This window comes from Elaeis guineensis, chromosome 12, assembly GCF_000442705.2.
Source record: "Elaeis guineensis isolate ETL-2024a chromosome 12, EG11, whole genome shotgun sequence".
Classification (NCBI taxonomy): domain Eukaryota; kingdom Viridiplantae; phylum Streptophyta; class Magnoliopsida; order Arecales; family Arecaceae; genus Elaeis; species Elaeis guineensis.
The window spans coordinates 392740-404367 of record NC_026004.2 but is presented as its reverse complement, the minus strand read 5'-3'; the positions used below and the strand labels follow the sequence as shown (position 1 = coordinate 404367).

The window sequence follows — 11628 nt, the reverse complement described above, 5'->3', positions numbered from 1 at the left end:
TAATCAAGAAAGAGTTTGTGTACGGATGGAAGATGTCTTCCTTATTTTTATCACAAACTGATGTGTCAGCTGAAGGAGTCTCACAATCTGAAGGAGGTACATAGGCCCCACAGTAGGTGTCAATATTGCGGTCAAAGACTCATGATTCAACACGTGAAGTATTATCTGTTCTGATTTATGGATTTCATAATTTTATTTTTTAAAAAATATCTTATATGAGAAAGATAATTTTTTTTTAAATAAATTAAAATCTTTTTTGATTTACGATCAACATAAATTTAATAAAATCTTTCACTTTATATCATGATAGCAATCTATTATAAGATAATCCATGTTATCTCCCAAAGCTGCCTCGCGATGCACCAAATGCAACAGTGAGTAACATAGCATGATTAATCTGGAATACTCTCAATGCTAAGATTTTTCAATATCAATGTACTTCTCTTCTACATTGCTTAGACAATTATCTTCCTATATGCAAGGCATCAGTCAAGCTTTCTTATCTAACTCCCAGTCGAAGTCTTAGGGTAGCCCTCATGTGCCATAACACATTCTTTCTCCCAATTCTTTAGCCTGACTACCTCCTTCCTTTGGAGGGTTAATATTAAATTTTGTTGCTGTAGTCCAATCTCAAGTAGTCAAGGCTGCTTGTATTATCAAAGATGCTTGTGGAACTCTCTCTCCGTGCTCGGTACCTTATACAGAGCTCTTAGCAGTTTGGTATGGGCTTAAAACCCCTATTCAACAATTTGGGATAATGATTTATATGTTCAAAATGGCTCTCTTACAGAAATTCAATGGCTTACAGGTGCATTCTCTTGCAAGATGGCTTATCTTCTCATTTTTCAGGACATCTTAAATATTATAAATCGATTTCCTACTTGCATTATTTTTCATATTTATCGTGAACAGAACCAAGTTGTTGACTATCTTTACAAACAAGTTCTCTTAAGCAATTGTTCTTTCTCCTTGAGGGATACGTTACCTTCTTAGTTTGCTATGATACTGTAGCATAATTTTATGCACATTGATGAAGTTAATAGTGAAGTGTAGCTACCACAATTTTTTTCTAAATTACCATGCAACTCACCGTTTGGATTGCATCAAGGTCTCACGGCATGCTATGCTCTGCATTTTTTCTACCATGCTACTTGCTGCACATTATGGCTTCCTCACTTGGTTCTTTATGTCAATCTGTTAAAGCTCTGTTCAGTGTTAACTCTTTTAATCTTATTGTCCTCTCTTATGGTTTTATTTGAAATTAAACATCAGATCTTTTATTGCTTTATCATAAATTTTTATATTTTGAGCCTTCCTTTCAGATTATTATGCAAAGCAGAACACACTCTTTGCAATTTGTATCAGCTTATCTTAACCGTGCAAAGTGGAAATGGTTTACCTGAAACAATGAAAAGTCTCCGCCACAATGCTGTCTCCCTTCTCTGGACCGGCCCAAAGAGCACTAAACCAGTCTTAAAACGATCAGGCAACAAGAGTGGCATCATATTATAATTTTGGTTTGGGCTTCTAACTGCAGACCAGAATCATAACCATACAACATTTTCATCTTCCTCCGCCGAGCAACATATGACAAGCTTTCGAGCATAAATACAGCGTAAATACATGGACCACTGAATATGATCAAGGAGAACATGATCTATGGCAATTCGACTTGTTCACTCCACTAGATATATACACAATCCACCGAACCCATTCTGCAACCATTAGGCGCTGGGCTGACAGCAGCAAATGCAGCACCCACACCTATTCATTCCATCAGCTGGCTCCATTTCGCGACAGTAGTTTCATCATAAAGTTGAATTTGGTACCCGGGGAAGTCTTTGGCTGGGGCCATCTCGCGTGTTCTGGCACGCTGATGCATTTAAAGCCCTGGCCTTTGTACAATCTCATGGCAGCCAAGTTGCTTGCATCACAATGCAGTGCGATGGAACGGCAGCCCCAGCTCTGGGCTCGGGCCTCTGCCTTGGCAATAAGCATTTTGGCGATGCCCCTCCGCCTGTCTGCCTCCCGAACTGCAACATTAGATATATATGCTACCCCACTTCTGCATAAACTTCAAGGTTAGTTCAAATATTGCCCGAATATATGCACAACTCAACCGAAACAACTGAGAATTGAACCTCTGATGTCAGATATTTAAATTATTTCACCTCATGATTTGAGTACTTCAGCTGGAAAGATTAAACTAATGCAAATGCATCAAAACCACTGATATCAAGAATTCTCTTTTCTACAGGTCATCCATTCTGCTGTTAAACAATCAATAAAACAGCACCTACTCATCTGTTGTTCTCAAACATTGTACCTACTGAATTCTCATACAAGATATGTTACAAGATAGAGTTTATCTCAACAATGCTGTCCGGCTTTTGAATCCAAAGGGTGGGTTAGTAGCGAAATAAAGCCGGTAGAATAGGACTTGGGTTTTCCCATGATAAAACTGTAATCTCATAAATAAAGAGACTATGGAAGTATGCCTACGTGGGCAGAAAACTCCATAGTGTCAAATGATGTAAAGGCTATACAAGTATATATACATTGAATGGTATGAGAAGACTCTCTTAGCTCTGAGCTTATCTGAGCCACCAAACAGGTGTAATACTATCAGGTGGAAGCACACGTCCAGATGGACAATGCACTATCACTGCATAAGCACTCACCCTCACAACTGTCGATGCTAGCTGTAAATATGAACTTGTACTATTGCATATCAACTATGATCAACGAAAATAAAATAAGGTGAGGGGAAAAAAAACAAGGGGGAACATAAACAAACAGACATAGAGTTTTTACTAATAAAAGAGAAGCGAAGGAAAAGGAAAGAGCAGGAAAGAAAAGAAAGAGAATGATAATATTGAAGAAAATAAAAGAGCGGATGAAGATGGGGGCATAGTTGCTGAAGAAAACTTTTAATTTCATTAGAGGGTTCTCATGGATAAGTCAGTGGTCATTTAAAAGCAACACTAAACTCAGTAAGACAAATTTTCTTCCCCCCATCCCAAACAAAAAAAGGGTGGCTGATCAAGAGGAGCATTAAAACCCAGTTAAGAACTCAATATGTTTTTCAAATAGACACATCTTTCTCTCTCTGAATCACAAGCATTATCTCAATTATTAAGTAACATAAGTGATTATCCCATAGTTAATCACTCAAAACAGCTCTGATCATCCGAAAGATGTTCCTGATCTTCCCCTCCTTATTTCCCCCCCTAGAGTTCAATCAACACAGATCAAACCCTCAATACAAGGCTTACCAGCTGCTATCCTCCTTTCCTCGTTCGACAGGCAAATAGATTGTGTTAGGAATGCTGAAGGCAAGTCAGAAATGAAGACATGCAAGTTATCATGCTATATATATATATATATTGTATTAGTCAGTAAGATACAAGATATTAATGTTAATAACCAAATTTTTAAATCCCATGGAATAGGAGTATCCTGATTTCTCTGTGGAATGGGATATCTTGCTGTCCCACTCCATCCTCACGTCGGTCCCAATCATGCATCCTAGTAAATATCCTCAATCTATATCTCTTACTTTTTTTTTTTGTTTCATTTTCTTTCCTTTCTTCTTTCCTTCTTTTCTTTCTTTTCACTTTTTCCTTTTCTTCTTTTTTTCTTCCTTTCTTTCTTTTCTCTTTTTTCTTCTCTCTCCACATGGATTAGTTTTAGAGTCGCAACCCCATCCTAGTCCCATTTTCTCATAAGAATAGGACAGGATAGTCGGAATGCGTCAATCCCGTCGGGACTTAAAACTTTGCTGATAACCATCAAAACCAGCTAGCATCATCCCAACCATGATTGTGTCATTTATTCCTGTGAAATGCTGGCTGCTCTATTAATGCAAAGTCTTAGTATCTATTATCACCAATCTCCTAGGTCATCTTGTCTTTCTCTCCTTTATGCTAACTCCTCAAACATGGCACAGCTCCTCTACTTACTAGGCCTGGCCTCGGTTTAAATGGAAAAATTTATATCTAACCAAAGAGTACCAAAATGTGACTGTGATTTCCAAAAAAATGTCTTTACTTCTGATCCTTTAAGCATTAGCTAAACAATTTACATAATTTATTTCATATTTTCTTATGAGGATAAAATGAGCATTGAATATCTAAAGAAAGAATGAATTTCCTTCTGTAAAAAGATTGCGAGATTTTTTCATGACAATTTCAGCCAGATGCATTGTCTTTTTTTTGTATGATTGTGTATCATAAGCTAGAATCAAGGTGCTAAATACCAGTACCACACCACATGCATTTTTCCCATTACAAAGGTATGGTATTGCTATGATACTTGTATGGACAATATGTAACAAAACTAACAGTATCAAAAATAATGAAAAATCATTACTACTGACCAGCATGCACAAACACAAAGCAATACAATTAATACAGTGGGTACTCGTATGGATGGTTTTAGCATCCCAACACCTACAACATTGTCAGTTTCATGTCAGAATGGTACAATACTGATAGTACCATCCTGCTCCTGCAGTTTTTGAATCTATGGGTTCAAAATATTTATACTATAACTAGCGGAATTTGCAGCATGCATATTGTCCATGCATCAGATTAGCAGTAATCATATTTACACGTGAATGTTGTAACACTACATCTTTATCCACAGGATCTCTGCTACAAGCTGTAAACAGTGAATGCTGAGTGAACTCTATAACCAAGCCCTGATTAAAGATGTAACTACATTCCTATGAAGTTCAAAGGCAGATCAAGGTTTCATCTAACAGACATAAATGAAATAAACGCAACACAGACTCAGGGGTGTTAGAGCGTATGCGTGCATGTGCGTGGTCCGGCAAGATAAATTTAAGAATCTAAGCACCCACAGTTTTTTGAACATGGAAAAATGACTAACCTTCTTTGTCGAAATGGACCTTTTCTAGGAAGGAAGTCAGCCACAGTATCTACCGTTAGAATTCCAGCCACCGATCCCTTGTTAAAGCTGAATTTTCCCTCAAAGCCTCCAACTTTGAAGTCCTCGCATCCAACATATATGTTATCACTGACTGAAGTACCCGTGACAGCAACAAGGCATGTCCTCATGCAACCTGGGGGCACCGAGAATCCAGATAGCAATGCCACAAATCGGTCGATCCTCAGAACCAGATCTACTGGAAAAGTATAATCTGGAAAGAAGGAGCTACAGTGGGTATCTGCCACTTCCCAGCAGTCCTCCAGTCGTGCGTCTCGAACAACCACCTCAGGGCAAAGGGAGGGAAACAAATCAACCGATTGACTGGCTTTGCAAATTCCTACACAAGAAAGCAATATGATTGAATGATTTTTCAAAGAGCATATCAACAAGGCAATTGGCGAGACAGAACTGAACCCTAATGCTCAGATTCAGACAAAGTTGTTCCACACTGATGAGCAAATCCAATTCCATTGATCTAACATGACGTTGAAAACAGACAAAGAGTAGTGCCCCAGATGGAGGAGAGGGATGCTATGTTGCAACAAGTGGTATTGGGTGATCGTATTCTGATATTGATATACAATGAGACTTTCTGGATGAGCGTAGAAAAATCACCGTCTGCTTCGACGAGTTTAATCAGGACGGACAACGATCCAGTCGTTGCAAAAATAAGTTGAAAACTCTTCTCTAAAGTTGCTGGCCCCTAACCTCATAATTAGGTGAAAGATACCTAAATTCCGAGGCAAATGACGTAGGTGGAAGCAAAACAACAACCAAATCATCAGCCGCTCCAGTCCTCGCGCGCTATCCTTCATTGTAATACCATGTGAAGCCGAACAAACCCTTTTTGCCCTTAAGAAACATTAAGATAAAGAACAAAGAAACTTGACCAATCCTATCCTGCCCGCTTGTCGCTTCATGCTCTCAATGATCCGATCCGAGTATCGCAGATCCCGGCACTTATCCGATCACAGAGGGATGGATAACTATTCTGTGCGACGAAAACGTGTCAGCAGACAGATCGGCGAGGAGGAGCGTGAATTTTTTAGCGGTTCGATTCGAGGAACGCAGATGTTCATCATGTCGTCGTGCGTGCGAATTTCAGCGATATAACAATAATAATAATAATAATAATAATAATAAGCCAACCATCAAATTTGAAAAACCTCAGAGGAATCGGAGGATACAAAATTGGATTGGTAGATAAGATAGGGCATTACCTGCTGGTCTCGAGGGGTTCCGGATTCCGAGAGCGGGAGAGGAGGAGGAGGGAAGGAGGCCTCTGCCGCCGCCGCTGCTTCGAGAAAATCTAACCCTTACCCCGAGCCCAGGAGGGCCGCGGAGGGCAGGGGTTTGGGTATTATTGTTGTTGTTACCATGGAGCACCGGGGACGGGCAGAGGGAGGGCGAGGAAGATGGAGAAAGTCCCAGCGGAACCCTACCGCTCATCACTCCCCTACAATCTCTCTCTCGCCCCGCCTCCGGTACCCCCTCTCTCGCTCTCTCGGTGCTCGCTCCCTCTCTCTCCCGTGCCACGTTGCCGACAAGTGACGCATCCAGCGCCGTTGTTAAACCACACAATTGATAAAATTGACAGAGGAGATTACTACAATACCCCTGTAACTTTGAACTATTTAAGCACGTACCAACCATCAAAACTTCAATTACGTTGTGACATAATAGATTGCCATTTATTTGGAATACAAAAAAATTAAAAAACCTAAAAATACCTTTGATTCAGAAAAGATGGACGGCAGCTTTCACACTATCTCAAAACCCGCATTATTCTCTACTATCCATCGATTATACAAATTTTAAAATATTTTATTTTTTATCATCTATTTTTTATGTACAAATCTCAAATCACTTCATCCTTTGCGTTTATAAATCTCAAAGCATTTTTTCTTTCATCTATTAATGTGCATAAATCTTAAAGCATTATATCTTTTATCATTCATCCATCTACACAGCTCTTAAAGCATTTCGTCCTCTATCATCTATCTACTTGTATAGATATCCTCTCTCATCCATCCACCTATATAGATCTCAAAGCACTCTATTACGCATCCACTTGCACAAATCTCAAAACACACAATCTTCTATCATTCATCCATCTGCAATGATCTTAAAGCATTCTATCTTCTATAATCTAGCCATCTATATAGACCTCCAAGCACTCCATCATTTATTATTTATCCGCTTGCATAGATCTCAAAGTGATCCATTCTTTGTTATTTGTTTGTCTACCAAGATCTCAAAATTCTCCATCATCTGTCATTCATCCACCCACATAAATCTCCAAGCACTCCACTCTGTATCATCCATCTGTTTGCATATATCTCAAGATGCTCTATCCTTTATCATTTATCTATTTGCATAATCTTAAAGTGCTCATCCTCTATCATTCATCGATTTGCATAGATCTTAAAGTATTTTATTCTCTATCATTTATTTACTTGCATGTATCTAAAAGTACTCAATCTCTATCATACATCCACTTATATAGATCTTAAGATACTCCATCCTATCATTAATTTGCTTTTATAAATCCAAAAATATTCTATCTTTTGTCATTCATCTATTTGCATAAATTTCAAAGTATTCTATCTTTTATCATTCGTCCACTTGCATATATCTCAAAGAAATTCCTTTCAATTTACACCTAAACAATAGTTTCTTGTTAAATTAGTAGAAAGGGTGGTTCCAAAATTTTACAAAAGTTTAGTTATAATATGATCCTCACGTGATAATATTTTATAATGGAGATAGATGACAAAACTGTATTACAATAGATTTGAAGTTTAATAGCTAATTGATTTTTGTTTAAACCTTTGGATTTTAAGTATCAATATCTCAAATTTGTAGGGTGTGTGTGTAATTTTTTGACACAGACTTAAAGATACATCGACCTGCAGGAGTCAAGGTGGGTGCTGTGACTTTCAATGTGGATGTCCTCCAATATATTTATGTGTAGATTTTTTTTCACATGCAAATTATTTAAAAAAAAATAAGAGACACTCTTTTAGATTTGGACCATGCAAACTTAGGCCCTAAAAGTTTAGAAAGTACCAATTAGCCATCAAAACTTCTAATTTCTTGCAATATGACCCAACCATCTATCTACATCTTAATGATGTGAACGAAGTGAAGAAGAAAATAGAAATACCTTACTTCAAAAAGATTGTCCTTGGTCATCTATCTACTTACACAAATCTCAAAGAGCTCTATTTTCTATCATTCATCCATCTGTATAGGTCTTAAAGCATCTAGTCTATTATAATTTATTTGTCCACATAGATTTTAAAGTCCTCCGATCTAAATCATCTATCTACATGCCCAAATTTAAAAGAACTTCATTCTTTGTTATTCATCGACCTGCACAACTCCCAAAGTGCTTCATCTATGATCTATTTGTTTGCACAGGTCTCGAAGCACTCAGTCCTCTATCATTTATTCATCCACATAAACTTTAAAGCACTTGATCTTTTATCATCTACTTTGCATGAATCTTAAAGCAATCTATCCTAATCATCTATTTGTTTGCACAAATATTAAAGCACTCTATCGTTTATTATTTATCTTCTTGCACAACTCTCAAAAAACTACATCTTTTATCATCTATCTTTCTATATAGATCTCAAAGTACATCATCATATATTATCTATCCTCTATCCATTTGCCAATATAAATCTTAGAGCACTCGATCCTCTATTATCTATCCGCTTGTGCATATCTTACAATACTCCATCCTCAATCATTTATTATTATGCACAAATCTTAAAGTTCTCCGCTCTTATCATCTATCTATGTATCAAAGCTTAAAGCAATCCATTCTTTATCATCCATCCGCTTGTATAGATCACAAAATACCTCATTTTTTATAATACATCTACTTGCACAAATCTCGAAGTACTCCATCCTATATTATTCATCTACTTGAATTTCGAAGTGCTCCATTTTTTGTTATCCATCTACTTGCACGAATCTCAAAGTCACCCATTCTTCATCATTCATCCATTTGTACAGATTTCAAAACAGTCTATCCTCCACCATCCATCCAGATTTTAAAGCATTTTATTATTTGTCATTCATTTGCTTACACAGATTTCAAAATACTCCATTTATTATCATTCTCATGTAGAGGTGGCCAACGGATCGGGCCGCCCATAGGCGGCCCGATGCTGGTCCAAAGCATGTCGAGCTTGGTCCAGCCCGTAATGAACAATAACGGTCAGGCCGGGCCAGGCTGGGTTTGAGGTTTGCGAGCCCAGGGCCGAGCCTGGCACGAGCTCGATAAAGACTAGGCCCAGCCCGACCCACTACCCGTGCCCAACCTGGCACGACGGGCTGCCCAAGGCGGGCCGGGCCAGGCCCAGCTTGTTGAGCCCGACATGATTAGAGTCGTTATGGGCCTATACAGGCCCGTAACGATAATAAAACCGGCAAATTTTTTAAAAAAATTTAAATGATAAAATTTTAGAAAAACATCACTTTTATCCTCTCCAATAGTCATATAACGGCTATATTTGAGGATAGGGAGGTCTACTATCCCCTCTGACCATATTAATATCTACTGTCGCTTCAGAGTCTGCATTCAGTGTCGGTGGACGAGTCTTGGATGAGAAAAGAAGCAGAATGAACAAAAAAACTATAGAGATATATATCTACTTCAAGGATTGACTACTCCAAGACATTGACGGACATCTAACAAGTTTTGAAGATGATATGAACACAATCACCACCAACGAAACCACAATTTCTATTATCGAGACAGGATTTCAACAATTGTAATTTATAAACATACCAAGTTTTATTTTTCAATATGAATAAAAATTATGATGTATTTTTTTAATTATTCTTTTTTGAATCTTTGCATTCTTCGTAATTTGAACAACACGTAATTCAATTATCAATAAAAATTTTGAGATATTTTTTCATAATCTTTTCTATATGCATATTTCAATAATAAACATTTTTTCTCAGTTTTCTTTCAAAATCAAAAGCTAAAAAATTAAACATTAATCTTGAAAGTTAAAAATCTTATTTTTTAAAAAATTTAATATTAAATAAAAAATAAAAATGGGCCTGACGAGCTTAGCACGGCCAGGCTCGACCCATATAAATTTGGGCCTTCGATCGGGCCTGGAAGGGTATTTTACTAAACAGGCCGGATCGGGGCAGACCTGGCCCATTTATTTCTGGGCCTTCTCGTGCCCGGGCCGAGCCCCATTGGTCATGTCTATTCTCATGCTTGCATAAATTTTAAAGTACTCTATCTTTTATTATTTATTTATCTGTATAGATCTCAAAATATATATATATATTTTTTTTCTTTGAATTTTCACTAAGAATTCCCTGCTAAGTTAATTGAAAGAGCAGTTTTAAAATTTCATAAAAATTAAACTATCAGGTAACCGTCGTATGTTAATATTCTCTGATGGAAAGCTGAAAAACATTGCAATGATTTTAAAGTTTTAAGATCTAATTAATACTACTAAAATTTTAGAGTCTAAATATAAATACTCAAACTTAGAGGGTGTTGCCATAATTTTTGCATTAGTGTTTTTTGGCCGTCCGCATAAAACTTATTGCACCTTTGGCCGGAAACAGATGCTGATGCGAGCACCCGCACGAGTGCAACCACGCGGTCTGGTCTACTACCTGTCAATACGTCACGCGATCAAGATCAGACGGTCGACAGTAAGGAAAGTCCATCAATTACCATAGATACATGGAGAACTGGGAAGAAGTTTCAGAAAAATATTTGAATGATTGCATCGATAATCACTAATCAGGCTTAAAACAGCCACGCCGGTGGAAGCGTTGAAGAGAGAAGCGGTCCATCAAAAAACCATCTTGCAAATCTATTATCTCTAATTTCATGGAATTATACAGTCCACCTGTTAAATGCAATCGCTAATCCTTAAAATAAGGAGATAATGGGTTCAATTGTTTGTCTCGAGATCCGTAGTTCGTACCGGCGGTTAGGTTATTCGCAAATTGTATTGGCGGCCATCCACATGCCCTAGACTTGCTTGGAACACAATGGGCGGTATCAAAAAGTTAAAAATAAAATAAAATAAAAAAGATAAAACAGGACAGCCACAATCTAAACCTGATATGCACAAAAATTTAAATAAATAAAATTAAAAAAAAAACAGGGAGGAAATACCTGTACCTATATAAATGAAGCACCGGATCATGATAAATTATTGATTAAAATGATTCTACGGCATAAATCTTACACCATCCAATAACAAACTTAATTTTTTTTTATCAAAACAATAAAAATTACCAACTAACCGATCATAGTTGATAATAATTTTTTTTTATTTAAAATTTTTAATTGAACTTGATAACAGTACCTTTTTATCAACAATAGATGATATACTACTTTGTTATTAAATTTGATGGCAAAAGATACACATAAAAGAACCATTCCAAACAATAATTCCTCAAAAATCTTTCTTAAACCAATGGTAACCTGCTTTGATGCAGATATAATCATATAATCAAAATAATCATATCAATCAATTCTGCTAGACTAGACTGGAACACAAACAAATACGCTGATTATCTAACACCAACCAGCTTTCACACTGCAAATCTGAATCACTCGATGAAACCAAACTTCCATTAAGAATTAGACATGCGAAAATTAACCCAGATTTAGCT

At 37.1% G+C, this 11628-nt stretch overlaps 1 protein-coding gene across 2 annotated transcripts; it reads right to left on the bottom strand.

Moving 5' to 3' along the window:
* Positions 1–1485: 1485 nt before the first annotated feature.
* On the bottom strand, positions 1486–6505 carry LOC105055660 (GCN5-related N-acetyltransferase 4, chloroplastic). 2 transcript variants are annotated; one of them, XM_010937570.4, is made up of 3 exons: positions 6174–6505; positions 4894–5290; positions 1486–2062 (listed from the first exon to the last, which is right to left on the bottom strand). In XM_010937570.4, the coding sequence occupies exons 1-3, from the start codon at positions 6400–6402 to the stop codon at positions 1777–1779; spliced, it is 912 nt and encodes a 303-aa protein (XP_010935872.1). In that variant the 5' UTR covers positions 6403–6505; the 3' UTR covers positions 1486–1776. The 2 variants fall into 2 exon arrangements, with proteins under 2 accessions (XP_010935872.1, XP_010935871.1); XM_010937569.4 differs by having other exon boundaries at positions 1486–2065; positions 6174–6503.
* Positions 6506–11628: the final 5123 nt, after the last annotated feature.

Excerpts from the sequence above, each read along its gene's own strand:
- LOC105055660 (XM_010937569.4), bottom strand. The coding sequence starts at position 6,402 with ATGAGCGGTAGGGTTCCGCTGGGACTTTCTCCATCTTCCTCGCCCTCC. Across the intron at positions 5,291-6,173 it reads GAACCCCTCGAGACCAGCAG|GAATTTGCAAAGCCAGTCAA; the intron begins GTAATGCCCTAT and ends TTTCTTGTGTAG. Across the intron at positions 2,066-4,893 it reads GGTCCATTTCGACAAAGAAG|AAGTGGGGTAGCATATATAT; the intron begins GTTAGTCATTTT and ends AAGTTTATGCAG.